The 16248-nt window shown below is 42.3% G+C and overlaps 1 protein-coding gene across 1 annotated transcript in view; it reads right to left on the bottom strand.

Annotated features, from left to right (window-relative positions):
- LOC137298757 (uncharacterized) overlaps positions 1–16248 on the bottom strand; it is a 91251-nt gene that overhangs the window by 74984 nt on the left and 19 nt on the right. The window contains exons 1-11 of the mRNA XM_067831033.1: positions 16144–16248; positions 8784–8945; positions 7609–7696; positions 7136–7279; positions 5986–6177; positions 5252–5349; positions 4869–5041; positions 4039–4163; positions 2993–3091; positions 2349–2493; positions 1644–1742 (exon numbers count right to left, since the gene is read on the bottom strand). The exon at positions 16144–16248 is cut by the window's right edge and continues 19 nt beyond it. Of these exons, the coding sequence (XP_067687134.1) occupies positions 1644–1742; positions 2349–2493; positions 2993–3091; positions 4039–4163; positions 4869–5041; positions 5252–5349; positions 5986–6177; positions 7136–7279; positions 7609–7696; positions 8784–8945; positions 16144–16191 (1373 nt within the window). The 5' untranslated portion in view covers positions 16192–16248. The remainder of the gene's footprint in view (positions 1–1643; positions 1743–2348; positions 2494–2992; positions 3092–4038; positions 4164–4868; positions 5042–5251; positions 5350–5985; positions 6178–7135; positions 7280–7608; positions 7697–8783; positions 8946–16143) is intronic.

Here is a 16248-nt window from a genome sequence, read left to right as displayed (position 1 = left end):
GGTATATTTGTAAGTGAGTGGACTTTAAATAGCATTGCAGGTTTGTCACTGACTGTCAGCTTAATACGGTAATATACGTAATAAAATCATGTGACTATCTCCTGTGCTGTATGGTGATGTTTGTAAACAAAACGAGTCAGGACCAGACAATCCCGTGATTGTCACCATGCGATACGATGACAGACCAGGTGTTTATAAATCATTTTGAAATAGTGAGGACACCTAGTGTTCGCGAAATGGTGAACGTATCCTGCCCTTGGTGGCAGCGTTCGAAATAATTGCCGATCCGGAGGCCCAGTGCCGGTTGTTATTATATCGGGCCACCAGTTTAAACTCTTTGCAGGTCATAGCGACCTTCAGTAAATTATCCGTCCTTTCTTGCTATCTTAACGTTCTGGAATCATCCATGATCCACCGCGATACGATAACGTACAGTTTCACTTCCTGGTATTTCAGCCCTTTGCGCATAGGAATGTCAACATCAGTCTTTAACAAATAAAAATTCTCCCTGAGCTTCGACTTCTCTTATTGATTGTGTAGAGACAGTCTGAAACTGTGTTTAAAGAGAGTTGTTTTCATTGGTTTGACAAAATGGGCCTGCAGATTTCATTTAGGGCCTGTGGATTTTAAAGCCTGCAGGCCCTGATGGCCAAACTAGGAAATAAAAAGTATTGCAAACACTGCCTGGTGGCACCTGTTGTAAACATATGCCAAGTCGAGGTAATTCGGCAACATATGGTTCAAGTGAAAGTAAGGAATTGCATGGACATCGGATGCATCAAATTTCTAAATGTCCTGTACATGTTTACCTCAAAACTTCTTGAAAGCTTTACTGAAGCCTTGAATGGTGTAACCTTGATGAAAGAACTTCTGAACAAAGGTGGCATAACGCACTTTGAATCCTGGTAAAAGGACACGCTCGGCTGTAGCTGATGGCACATCTCCCGATATGAAAGGAAAGTTGACTATCGAGGGGTTGAAATCATCCTTTTTGTCATAAAACCATGTGGAGGGATTTTTGTTACTCTGAATCTCTGAGTATAGAGCTAGATATCAAACAGCTGACCCGGTCTCACTTGTATCCTAAATTCACTGTTCAGGTGGGTAAACCAGAGGAAGAGACTTGGTTATTTGATGGTTACTGAACGAAATCAAATCATCGATCTACCTGAAACTTAAATTAAACGTTTTGCTCACATTACCTTGTTTTCATTTTGCCAACCCAACAGAAATTCTGATTCATATGCATAAAGAAATAGACACAAAGAGCGGAGATGCCATTGGTGCCATGCCAACGTCTTGTGGAAACCGTCTTGTTTTACCCCTAAATGATGTTTAAGCCTGGGGTGATGCATGTCAACGTTAGTGAAACCCTTGCTATATAGTCCTGGCTGGCATACCTCAGCGACCCGCTATTGGAAACATCGATGACAGGTGAATGTTGTATTCAGGGGACGCAACTGTGTGGCCCGGTTTTTGTAAAGTAACGGTTGTTTGTAACATCTAACTGTTGTTTGCCACACGATCTCAGGACTTTTGCTTCTCACGCAATCCTTTGTATGTTGTTATTTGTTCTCATCCGATGTAAATATTACACTAACTGTTGTTCCTCATTAGATTTGCATACCACTGTTGTTTCTCACCTGATGTAGGGTGTGTTGGCAGGAATATGGTATTTTGCACCAGGATCAAAGTCATCTTCGGATCTTTCTACCGGCGGAGATATACCCTGGTATCGACATCTGAAAGACATTAGCAGGAAAAAGAGCTGACACACGAGAATCGAGACTTTGGTACATTGACTGTACCAGGTTGGTTTGTTGTCAATACTCTCTTGACGGTTGATTGTTTGTTAAGATCCCCCCTTTCATGGTCACGTGCCCAAGCTGACCTTGCATTCTGCAGCTTAACCTCTTGGAGTTGCAGCCTACTTGTTTTGAATATGGTTGGCATTTCTCACCTGTATCATTCACCTTCTCACCCACAAAAAACAACTTAATATAGTAGAATATCTTTGAAGTATTAGGTAAGTGTATCACAAACTTGTTTTACATCATGGTTTACCCGTGCGACCACCACTTGGTTTTGTACAAGCTCTGTAGCATCTCTCACTTGTACCTCACCTCATGACTTACCTGAGGGACCACCACCTGGTGTTTCACTAGGTCTGTGACGTCTATCATCCACGGCTCACCGCGTGACTTACCTGATTGACCACCACCTGGTGTTGTACAAGCTCTATAGCGTCTCCCATCTGTACCTCGCCGCTTGACTTACCTGGTGGACCACCACCTGGTGTTGTACAAGCTCTATAGCGTCTCCCATCTGTACCTCACCTCGTGACTTACCTGAGGGACCACCACTTAGTGTTGTAGAAGCTCTGTGGCGTCTCACCACTGAACACACTCCAACGCCACTGATCCATCAGATAGCCGAATGGCAGGAAGGCGATCTTGTCTAGAGCCATGCTTAACATATAGTTGATGTCGCTCTCTGCAAAGGTGGGTGGAAAAAGTTGATTAGGACATCAGCATTGCCGTCAAAATGGTCTCCAATGTCGCTTAGTGTTGTGCTGTTTGTATCGTTGATGTTGTAGACGCTCTCCAGAACGGGGGTTGGAAAAAATACATTGTGTAAACAACAGTAACTCGCATCATGACGAACTTGCTGCCCGCCAGAATGCCGAAATAGTCGTAAATGTTATTCAGTTAGTTAACATGTAGGTGACGTGCTCTCTACAACGTAGTATTGATTTCTTATGGATGTGGACGTGGTTTTGTCGCTGCTATTGCAATACAAAAACAATATTGCAGCTATGTTGCGTTGGTTTGCAATACTGACAAATGTTGATAACATAGGCTACCAAATATGTGTTTGTTTAAGACGATTTTACGTGGTTTAAGACATATTAAATAGAAATGCTTTCAGCAAATACACAAAGTACTACTGATTGAGTTCTCGTCCAGTACTGATCAGCAAACAAATAACCTGCCTTCATCTTCTTCCACGTTTGACAACAGCCCAATGGACTGTAGATGTTTGGGGGTCGCAACTGACAACGCCAATACATCCCCCACTGCCTCGTGAAATCCTACAAACAAAACATGTGTTTGCCTCCACTTAAATAACATAACTATAAGTACTAATGATAAAACGTTCATGAAAGGTAAACCGTAACTACTTTGAGGGACATTTAGAAGTTGGAGCAGTAACTAAGGATGACACTATATGGATGAAGAACTGCTTTATTGCTATGAGAGCGACGTTTCTGTGTAGGTTCTAACACTGTTATCAAGCACTTCCTTGATAACCTGCACCGAAACGTCACTGTCATACCAATAAAGTTGTTCATCTTTTAGTTGCATATATCCTGATATTTCCAGCAATTCAAATTACAGGGAGGTTCATAAAGATCACACGTCCTCAGAAGAGACAATGAATTGCTACCTAGCAGAAATCTAGTAGAACAGCCGGGTGTGCGAGTTGCACGTGAGGAAATAAAATTTCACTACCCTCACTTGTTGATCACCTGGCTGTTCTAATATTCTAATAGAAAGTCCCCAGACCCCCCCAAACCCCCCCCCCACACACACACACACACACACACACACTCACACACACAACCCACTTATCAGCTACAGAAAAATGATTGTTTGTTAGACAACGTATTTATTCGGGTGTCAAATTATCAGAGCTGCTCTGTCGACCTCATGTGGCAATTATTAGATTTTGTGTTAGTGAGCAATTCCTCTGTCTCAAATCAAACGGACCGTAGTTTTGTGTGTAAAATAACTGTTATATGTAATACTTGTCCGTTGGATTATGTCGTAATCCAAGTCACGCTGCAACTATCCAACAGCGAGTAAGGGTTGCAAGTAAACGTTCAACTTGTATCACTACTATTTGAGAGAGGTGCATCAAGTCACTGGTGGAATCGTCATCGTTTGTGGTTTGCCATACTTCCCTGTGGTTATGGAAACGATGTTCTCAATAGCTGGGAAATTACCATTACTCAAATATATTAACATGCAACATTACCTGGATTAGCCCCAGCTCGGAACACTACTGGCTGGTGCATGTACTGGAGGAAATACTCCACGTGTCCCATCTCGTGGTGGATAGTGATTAAGTCCAGCATCGTGATGTCCGTGCACATCTTTACTCTACACAACACAGAGGCAGGGATTATCTTTGAGGCACAATGTGCGAAGCCCATTTCTGGTGTCGCCGGCCGTCATATTGCTGGAATATTGCTAAAAGCGGCATGAAACTAAACTCACTCACTCACTCACTCACTCATTCACTCATAGATATGTAATCGTCCTCCGAGTTAGGAATGCGTTCGGGTGACACACGTGTATTTGGGTGCAGGAAATAGGTATAATGTACGAAAGGAGCGAAACGTTGGGATCAACGAGGTGGGTATGCCAGTGACCACCGGGTGTCTTCGTGGTCAACCTTCTAAACACAAAGTAAAGTAACTGAGTGAGTGTAGTTTTACACCGCCTTTAGCAATACTCCAGCAATATCAAGGCGGCATCAGAAATGGGTTTCATGAACTGCACCAATGTGTGGAATCGAACCCTGGTCTTCAGTGTGAGGAGCGGATGCTTTGAACATTAGCTTTCGCCACCCATACACAGCAAAGATTTTGTCGTTAATCAGTTTACGGCTTCTATGTAAAAGCTGCAGGTTTGAAAAAGGACGCAGTGACAACAACGTCACTGAGGTTATACACATACGAATTTACACCCAACGGTAGTTCCCATCTCAGTTGTTGTATAAGGCAATACGTATACTTTCTCAGGCATCTGAAGTCATGCCAGCATTTACATGCAGGGCCTGTAGATAGATCTAGTTCCACTCACCGGAAGTCCCTGCCGTTGTAAAAATCCCAGGCAGAAGCGTGGCAGACGACAGAGCGACCATCTTTAGGCTTTTCTATCATGGAGCGATTCCAGAACGGCTGTGGCATAGGCTTCATACCGAGTGACCGGAAGAAGTCGTCCGCGGTGTGAAACATCCTCAGTGCAGTATAGTTCTGAAACGGACAATTGGTAACCTCAGTCATGACTATCAGTTATCTCCCATCTTCTCTTCCACCCTCTCTCTCTCTTTCTCTCTCTCTCACTCTCTCTCTCTCACTCTCACTCTCTCCCTCCCACTCTCTCTCATATCACTTGGATTTTGTTGAAAACGAAGTAAAACACAACCCACTCGCTCCCTCTCTTATGTCTACTGGATACAACACCTGTGCCTTCATCTGTGGAGTGACGTCTACGCTTTCCTTGTCCTTGAACGGCTGGAGAATGTCGAGCAGGTTGTTCCACGACTGAGCCCACATGTTGCCTAGGAGACAGAACGCCGGTCAGCTCAAAACGAGAAACGAGTTTCTACCGTGGCGCTATCTTCATACATGAATGATAAAGTGTACAAAATAATGCATAAGAAATACCAACCTGTATCAAATGGTTAAATGGCGCCTGACCTTATAAATATATTAGGGCAAGTGCCGTACACGGTAAACTGACATTGTGACGGTGACCATTTCCATCCAAGAAGTGTTAGTCCGTAACTTTGGAAAACTTAATTTGGGGGGGAAAACTGGTCGACCAGGTTTCAGACATGGAAACTGCTTAGCGAATGCAGTACTAGTTCAGTTACAAGTATGCATGACAATATTGTTTTGTCAGAAATGGTTTTACGCCACTATTAGCAATATTCTAGCAGCATCATAGCATGGGACACCAGAAATGGGCTTCACACATTGCACTCATGTGGGAAATCGAACGGTGTCGGAGTAACAAGCGAAAGCTTTAACCACTAGGCTACTCACTGCCCCTCTGTAAAAATGTGTTTGATTTAGAATGAAGTCGTTTTCAAGATAAGCGATCCGTTTTGATCTTAACAGCTGTTCCGCCTGTTGTGTTCATCCCATCGTGTGGTCTATTTACGGCTTGGAACAAAGGATAAGATGATACCCACCCAGAAGATGGGCTGGAATGTGCCCTTCCTTCGGGAAGATCTCTTCCCCGTACACCTTTTTGAGATGCCTCCTGGTGTAGGCGTGAAGTTGTATGTACAACGGCTCCAACTGAAGGAACAGCTGTTCCACGTCATAGGCGAAGGTGTCGCTCTCGTACCACGACCTCCAGTAGGCTCCAGTGTCGTTATAACCTGCCGTGTATAAAACACTCAGCTCAAGAACAAGCCCCATTTGAATATACATGTAGTGCCATTGGCACACTGATGATGGATCGTGCTCGGGTAAATTGGTAATTCAACATGTTAAGAGCCATTTGTGTATGCTTGTTGAATCACATGTCCGAAATATGGAATTCTTGCGGAGACCTCAGTTTCATTCAGTCATTTGTAGAATAATGCTACGAAAACTCTAACAATAACGGCGGAAGATAGGGAAAATTATCTGTAACAGTGCCATGGCAAAATTAGGCAATATGATAATTCTTTGTAATATCTGCTTATTCTTGTTCCTTCACTCCGTCAAACCGGAAGCCGGCCAGGGTAAGAGAGGCGAGGAACGATTTGACACGTCACGAATGGCGCCTAAAATGTTGAATAAAATATTATGTAGCTGAGTAATTATTAAATATGTGGTTGGACATCTGAGAACACAACCTTGTGAGGAAATTGGTGTCTACGTTTGATATTTTATATTGACATTAAAAATAATTTTAGAACTGAAGCTTGGGAAGTACGTTGCCAACCTTTGCTCTCTAGAAAGACCGGTCATCATTTTCTCTGTTGCGCAACCCTATTTGCGCTAAGGTTTGCCTGTGGTTCGAGATACTGATATTCGGACTGAATGAGTCGATACAGTTAATCAGCTCATTAGGCCGACGGTTTTATCATTCATAAAATATCCAGGCAATACTGCGAAAGGATCCTGCTTTGTGAAATATGACAGAACTATTGAATTACATTAATTTTGTAATGTAGCCAATATTCCAGTCTCGATGAAGTCATTACTTACTAGTGCCTATGATCATGTAATCTGGTTATAATCCTGTATGCATACGAATTAAGTATGGTCAGTAGTATATAGTCATAGTATCGAATATACGCGAAGCACCTTACAAGGGAGTTCGAAATAGCGCAGTTCGAGTATATGTACCATTTGCTCTGATAGCCTCGTTGCTAAGGACAACAAACTCTGCATACAGATCCTTCATCTTGTTGCCAGTTTGTTCCCTCCAACCTCGCCAGGCGTTAGTCAGCTCCCAGTAATCACGTGACGTCGCCATCAAACGAGTAAGACCTGCAGAATGACATTGTATTTCAAGCAATTAAAACAATGTATGAATGCACAATGCCTTATAGAAAGCATAGTCTAGTTCTTGTATTACGTTGAGTTCCGTCCGGGATTTGAACCCACACGCTCAGAGGCTCCTATGTGCCAGCATCAACGTGTTCAGTCTGTCAAAATCATCCACTTAAAAGGGAAATGGGGCATCTAGTAAGTCAAGGTCACGTAATTTGTGCACCCATCTGACACTCGTAAAGTATATGACAAGTATATGCTTCTGTCAAATAGCGGAATATAGCTGATCGGGCGTTAAACAACGAACAGGACACAAATAAACAAACCTGGCTCTAGCTCAAGACACATGTCATCCTTGACGCACACCTTGCCCGTGCTGTAGATCTCCTCCATCTCCGAAAGAATGTTGTTCAGCTGAAAACAAGTCCAGTTCAATGTATTTTCCATAGCTACCGGCAGTGAAGTAACACTGATCAACCTCATATTACAGGTTTAGCAATGACTCTTGGTTACCATTATCGAGAATGGTGCCACCATCCAAAACTCCTGATGGAGATGCGACTCAGTCATCCTTCCAGGACAATGAGACATAATTCCTCTCAACTCTTTTCACTTTCCTGCCACGACACTCGAGTATTATAAGCCGAAGATACAATATACGACTATACCAGGGTGGCTCTTAATTGCAAGGAAACAAGTGTACATCATATTCTCCTGTGTTTCAATACGTCGACAAACGTGTTGAGTACATTTCCGAGCTTGACGTGTTAGTTACTCAATTGATACCCGATGCAATTCCTTATCTGTCCAGTACCACAGTGATTCATGAACACTACTTCAGGATGTTGGTTCAGATCTGCACAATCGCCCCCGCCTACAGCAGAAATCCCTTACGATAACAGGGGTTGTTGGATAACCTAGTTCCCTCGTCACGATAATGACCACGGTTCGAATTCCCACATAGGTTCACTAAGTGATTAAAATTTCTCCTCGTCGTGATTTTGATGGAATGTTGATCTAAAACCGATTACTTATGGCAACGAAGGGGTTGCGCCGCGTACAGTTTGTGAATCTACCAAATGTATTACAGTAAGGCAACTATTCCTAACATTAAAAGATGGAAGTATTTCCTGAGTATGTAAAGTTACGAGTGTTCTTGCTGTATCACAAGTGTAGCTTGTGAAAAATAAATATACACATTAGATGTCAAGTGTCATCTGGTCAATGGATTCTCAAGTGGTCTCAAGCCACTTATCCTGATCGAAACAAGGGACATAACAGATCGAGAAGTAGAACACGGCGACTTGGTCAACTGCTTGTCATAACACCCCGACGATGCCGAAAGTCAACTATGATATCAATCACTTGATCACATGGCCCAGACGTCTTTTGTTATGCAACATATTCAGTCGCACAGCGAATGACCATATTAAACAATAAACGCTAGTTTGTATTTTGGTGATCACAACCACTTCGCGTTAAAGGTTGTTGTGCTCCTTACCCTTTTCAGTTTGACTTTGTCCGGCATGGCGGCGATACCAATATCTGCGATGGTAGCAAACCATCTTTGCAGCGTGGCGTTCTGGTAGTTCCACCATTCAAACATGGACGCATTTGTAGCAGACTCTTTGGTAAACGCGGCCTCTTCAAGGTTAGCATCCACCTGCAATTGTACATTCAAACCTGTTAAATCCAAGTCGAGGATTTCAAAATTGAATTCTTTCTATTTCAATAGTTTATTGAATCAATGTTTCGAACATCTACCAAATCAGATTCCAAACCTAAAAAAAACAGTGCTGAAAATATGAAGGCATCTCTGTATCCTGTGCTACTGGCAGCGTCCACTACCGACCACAAAATGCATAACAGACCATGCGGGTGATTACTAAGGTGTAAATATTTCAAGCAAAGGGCGTGGTGTGGATACCAACAGACTCGTCCCAGTTAGAAGATTTCTTTGAGTGTCTACAACGTTTCTTGAATTGTTTAATCAAGCTTTGAAGGAAAAACGCAAGGGGGGACTCCCAGACAGCGAATGTACGACCGGCTATTAATACATTAGTGATGCAGACTCCTATCTCATCTGTCGTCCATCAGGGATACCAACATGTTATCTTGACTTGCATAATGTGTTAGACAGCAGGGCATAGGGGACACTGATTCTTCAGTGTAATAATACATACAGCTTAGAATTGCGTAATGATCAGTCATTACACCACTGGTTGAGGCACAGAAGCTGAAAGTCCAAGCGGAGGTCGAAATATACAGATCAATATTTCTGTGTCAAACAGGCCAGCGTAATGATATACAACACGTAGCTAAGCCATGGAGGTTAATGGTCCTCAAGTTAGTGAGTGAGTTTAGTTTTTGTGCTGCACTCGGCAACATTCCAAGTATGTGGTCTGTAAAAAATCGAGTCTGGACCAGACAATCCAGTGATCAGCAGCATGAGTGAGCATCAATCTGCGGAATTGAGATTCGATGACATGAGTCAATCAAGCTTCAAATTAAATTCACAGCGCATCCGTAAAGATCTCGGTTAGAACTGGTTTTCAGCAATCCATGCTTATAGCAGAAAGCGACTATGATCGGGTGATCAGGCTTGCTGATATGGTTGATTGACACTTGTCGTGGTATTCTAGTGGCGTAGTATGCTCGTGATGTTGGTCACTGGATTCTAGGAAGGTCAAATTATTCAAGCGGCAACGTATCAGTACGGCGGCCATTACGTGTGAGGTTTACAGTATAAAAGTTCAATCGATGGGCCAAAAAATGACTTTACTCGTGTTACAAATTTCTTTCTCAAAGGTTCATGCAAAGGTGTGATAAAATGTTTGGGCTATGCCTTAAAAAATACAGGTACGTACGGATGGAAGGCGGCTATGCGACGCCAAAGAACATCTAATTGATGAATGCACTTCTTTGGGCCATTTTATGTTAATGATACATGGGTTGATAATCTGTTACCATGATTTTATTTATCAGTATCTTTCTCATGAATGTCACTGTCACCAACAGCAGAAACATGCAAATAATAATAATAATATACCTTACTGTCGTCGCTATAGACATTTATTTCATTATGTCCAATGTACACTAACTGCAACTGAAGCTCCTTACAGCGTAATGCGCATATCAACAATGACGTTATGTGCACGTGGAACGCAAAACCTAAACATCTAGTGATAAATTGGTAAGACGTTTCTCTCATCTAAGTCTATGTTTATAAATTGTGATAAGTTCATTAACGTGAATTTGTTGTAGGATTGTTCGTATTGTTCAAGTATATCACTGTAAAAGACGTCACGGAACGTCGACACAGCCGAACGTCGACACAGCCGATGTAAGACACAGTATGGAGCATAACTTAACTTCAAGTCAGAGAAGTAAGTACAAATGTATTTCTCCTATACACTCCACTCAATACTACAAACAAGACAACAGTTATATGGCATGTCATGTGCGGTGCATTCCTATTTATTTCCACAAAAATTCCAACATCATCATCATCATCATCATCATCATCACCATCATCATCGCCATGAACATAAACTCTACATCATACATACTCGATCAAAATACCATAGTCCTCATTGCTACTTACGACAATGTCATTCGTGTGATATACAAACAGGATCACGTATTGTCATCTCACACCATATACAAATGTTTTATCTCGTCAGCTCGCACAAACAATATTCTCACGCGTATTATCTTAGTTCAACAGCCAGGCACAATATGCCAGTTACCATGGCTCGTGGGCACACATAATATGCCAGTACTCACACGTATTACCATGGCTCGTCAGCACACACAGCAAGCCATTGCTCACACGTATTACCATGGCTCGTCAGCACATACGATATACATATTCTCACACGTATCATCATGGCTCGCTGACACGTACGACATATGACTCAACCATCAAACACTGAAAGCAAAATCACCGAACGCAAAGTGATCACATGTCTTTCACATTCGACCACAGGCTAATACAAGACTCGAGCGCACCGCAGCTGAGAATGCACTACGAACTCCCACCTATCCTTATATACCTTTAACAAAGCCATCTAGCGGTCATTCTTACATCAACAAGTAGTACTTTCGTACACAAGGAAAAAATGATTTTATTTATATTCGTTCCTCAAACGAAAGAAATTATATGTAAACGTGAGATGTTTTTGAGAGCTCAGCAAACATGCTCGTAAAGGAAATGCCAGCAGCTTGAAACAGACTGAGCCTGACTGTACACACGTCGGTATATTCTTGATGTGCACCTATGTGTTCTGATTATTGACCAGGTTTACAAATAATCCGAGCGAAATATCGTCGTAGAGACATGACACAAGACTGCCTTGTTTCGCCACATTAAGTATCCGCACACATTTATAAGAAAATGGTACTGAAGTGATGAAACACGTAATGAGCTCAGTTGACTGCATGTGTCTTTGTCGAGCAAGCTCCTACATTTCTTTTGCACAATACCGAGGAGTGATTCGTGTGCAGCCAAGGGTTCCCAAGAGAATGTAAACCCGGCGGATTCTGTGAAATGAAAGGGAAAAAACTCTTCGTGACTTCGCCCAAACCTAGACGTGCAGTAAAGCGGTAAAATACCTCCTCTGTGGGCATCTCTCCCGTCCGGTCAGGTACGTTCTGTAACCGCGTGCGTCTGAGCGTTCGTGGGCCCGACCATCACAACTCTAACCCCGTACCAGCAGCGTCCTGGCCAGCATCCGAAAGAGCCTTGTTCCCCTTCTGCCTTGCCTACTGTCACATAGTATCACTACCATGTACCAACACCGTCCTAGCCAGCATCCGAGAGTGCCCCTGTCCGGTTCCCCTTCTGCCTTGCCTAGTGTCACATAGTATCACTACCACGTACCAACACCGTCCTTGCCAGCATCCTTGCCGGCGTTGCTGCACCCTCCCCATACCGCCAGACTAAGCTTAAGGGTTAACGTCATACGCACGATGACAACATATACATGCTACCGTTATGCGACTACACTAAAAAAAGTTCATTGTACACCTCAAGAGCCTTTGGACAGCGAACCATCTTGTGCAGATAAGGAGCTTTTGACGAGTACAAATATCCGAACTCAGTTTATATATAAAAGGAACAGAAAATGTTCAGTAAGCATACCTGAAATATATGAGATAGTAAGGAATGACGATTGCTGGCCCACACCAATACGCACGCATGTCGGATGTGTATCGGAGAATTGCTGGCGTGGTTGTTTATAATGGATAATTGAACTGGAAATGCCAGACCAAAGTGTTGTGCTGGTGTCCCGAGTGGCACTGATAACGCTGCGCCATAGAGAGATATACCACGGACTACTCTGGCATTACCGAAACATGCTGATGGCTTGGTTTCCAGAGAATGCAATAAATGTTGCTTAAATAGAGTCATGCCGTGCCTAGAATTACGAAATAACGTGTTAGGAACAGAAAGACTATAGTTCTAGGAGGATTTTCAGATCTCAGTCGCAAGCCACTGTGTTCGTGCAACTCTTGGCACGTCTGGCAGCAGCTGTTGCCATTCACTTTTTTCCCTGACTTTGCTTGCTGAATCTGAAGTTTTCCAAGTTTATTTTCCTTATTTCAATATTTTTAGTTTATCTTTTACAGGGACCCATGTCCACTAATATCATTTGAAATTTGAGCACTTTACAAATGAATCTCAGTACTTCTTGCTGCATGTCAGGTGCCATGAAACCCAAACTTGGCTGTGTGAGGATGTACGTGTAATCAACGTCAAAGACATTACTAATGTGCAGCTTTGGGGCTGAAGCACACAATAAATGGAGCACATGATTTAGACTGATTTAGCTAAATATTCTATTCGACCGGCAGATATCCTTCAAGGTTTGGATACAATTCTGCAAAGACATTAGAATCAGTTGAATTGGTCGCTTCATCGCTCTGTTAATTATATGTGTCTCTACTGGTGTACAACATGGAATACGCCCGATCTATTAAACGGTTACATGAGTCGTCATGTATAGAAACCTGCTCAGGGAAATAACGCCAGTGGGAACAGTTACATGAATCGCCCTGACGAAGCAGTATTACTTGTGTTTCTCGTAGTAGAAGTAGTAGTTGTTGTTATTGTAGCAGTAGTAGCAGCAGCAGCATATGTGTAATTTCATATAGACTGACACGAATAATTAATATGGAATATATTGCAATTATCCTTAGTGCAAAGGCATGAAGTTTTGTTTAAATTATAGATATGGTATAAATATGCAGTGCAAACTGGTTATAATGCCAGGCTAAATCTAATGCCATTTGCAAATGAGTTTGGGCACAAAAGTAACTATTCCCTGGTTATAATGACCGTCTCGTTAATGCTGTTAGTAGTCATGTTCACCCGGAGTTCATCTGCATGGCTTCTAAGGACAAACGTTGCGTCTCAGACACCCAAAAAGTGATATATCATACACTACTCTGCATCCAGTTACCTCCCTTTTGGTAGTGCACTAACATAATTTTTCTGAAACATATAGCTGGTGTAAATATATTGGAATTTCCGTAGTAACATAAAGTCGTGTTCAAAAGATAGATCTGATATGAGCATATTGGAATCGTCCGTAGTACAGTAAACATTTCGTTTCATTTGAGACACCCAATGTCTTGTGTCCATAACAATCTTTCACTCCGCTCTATGTATCGGAACGTTACGCAACATGTCCGTGTCCATGGTTGCCTGTCATTGTTCTATCTGTCGGAACCTCACGAAACATGTCAGTCTCCATGATTGCCTGTCATTGTTCTATGTATCGGAACCTCACGAAACATGTCCGTGTCCATGATTGCCTGTCATTGTTCTTTGTATCGGAACCTCACGAAACATGTCCGTGTCCATGATTGTCTGTCATTGTTCTTTGTATCGGAACCTCACGCAACATGTCCGTGTCCATGATTGTCTGTCATTGCTCTAGGTATCGGAACCTCGCGCAACATGTCCGTGACAGTCTTTGTGTCAGAACCTTACGCAACATGTTGGGCAAATGTCAGGAATTAAGTCGCCAATTACATTATTACCTTTCACGGAGTTCTGAGTTGACTCGCAAACCGAATATGTTGCCTTACGTAACTGTCATGCTGACATTTATTTGTCTCAATTGAGAAAGACTTCTAAATCGCTACCTTTAGCCCTCATCGTTACATTACTCAGTGCGGACTGAGTGATGTTCCACAGAAGGTGACCAGGCTACGGCAGGGATATACTTCAGCTTGGTTTATCTCGCGAGACGTATTTATAGTGCAGTCACCTGATTTTACAGTTTAGAAGGTGAGCGGTTAAGATTTCTCCCATAACTCAAATAATCGATAGTTACTTTCTCTATTCACCCCGACAACCCCCAGGTCCATCATGCCGGTGGAGGCTAGACACAAGACGTCTGAAACAACATTAAAGTGATGAGGCTTTCTACCGTCACTCGAATCAATGGGAGTTTAATACAGTTCATTCACTTAGCGTAATATCTCACTGCAGAGCCTTGAGATTCACTTCGTCAAACCAAAGCCGCTGAAACGTGTTAAAAATAAAGCTGCTAAGTCAAAGTGTTAAGGTTGGCTTTTAGCTCAGTCTGACGTAGTTCAACAGTATTTGTAGATATCTTTGATGGTACTTGTTCCATGACGTGTCTTATTTTTTTAAGGATGTAAATTTAGCAAACGGGTAAAATGCGGTGTGCATTAAGTGGGTGAGTGAGTGACTGGTTGATACGTTAGGTAGGTAAATGAAATCAACAGCTATACCAATAGATGTTTAATGTGGCATGCATGCATCGCGTGAAAGACAAATATTATATGCCTAGATATATGTAGTAAAATATCCACGTGACTTGTACGAAGTATGAGTGAGTGAGTGAGTGAGTGAGCGTGGAAACGATGTTATTACATTAACAGATACACAAATAGACATTTCATGAAACACATATTTGATTTGTTCCGGATATGCGTGAGTGGATGTTGAATTTAAAAAAATACACATACATATAAATACATTATTCCATAGAATATATGAGTTGATATTTTAAATATGTCAGTAAGCGAGACAATTCATGAAAATGTTTTCGAACTTGAAATTGAGAACACACACAAGCAAATAATGAGACAGGTGCCTTGTTTAAGATGGGAGTCTACTATATACAGAAAATGGTTTGATACCACATGAGAGAGTTGAGAAAAGCAGCGTCAAAGAAAGAGGACCACCGTGCCAGGAAGTAGTGGACTAATTAGTGAGGGAGAGTAGAAGCCAACGTCCACCGTCAGGAAGTACTACTCCAGATAGCAGTACACCGCCCCCAGCAGAGTTACATTCGGTCGGATTGGCGTCATCTACCTACAGCATATGTACACCAGCTTCACTGTCATTTGATTAAGCTGAGAAACATATGAAACTGTATCGCAAGCTTTACAATTCAACTGCCAAGTGTCATGTTTAAATTAGACTACGTGGCGTCTAATGCTGGTCCGTCGCCACCGTTCTTGTTGTGATTAAAGAAATGCAACTAAGAGTATAGCCAGTAAATGTAAAAAGAAAAATCAACATTTATACCTTCAGCACTAAAATGGAGTTAAAGTAGGCGCGACACATAGTATGGTTAATGATATGGCGTCGGATCCCACAATGTCGTGAATGGGCAGGTACCTTACGTAATAAATTGGTACTGATAATCTACTGATATATATTGCAGTATCAGTTGTTTCGACTCCCAACATGAGGTGTGAGAGCACAGAGAAATGCTGGTATTAAGAAGAGCCTCAAAGACAACAACCATGAGAAAAACTTATTACATGTGCGCAACTCTCCGCGGACACCTGCAACATTGATTTAGCTCGTCACTTACCATTCTTTGCTTGTTTTTGTCCGTGATGTTTGTTGAATAATTCCACATGGCTGCAACATTGTTGAAGTAGACAGTACTGAGCTGTGCATCGTGTTTCTTGAGGTA

The sequence above is a fragment of the Haliotis asinina genome, chromosome 10, assembly GCF_037392515.1.
Source record: "Haliotis asinina isolate JCU_RB_2024 chromosome 10, JCU_Hal_asi_v2, whole genome shotgun sequence".
Lineage (NCBI taxonomy): Eukaryota > Metazoa > Mollusca > Gastropoda > Lepetellida > Haliotidae > Haliotis > Haliotis asinina.
This window is presented reverse-complemented; position numbering and strand designations above follow the sequence as displayed.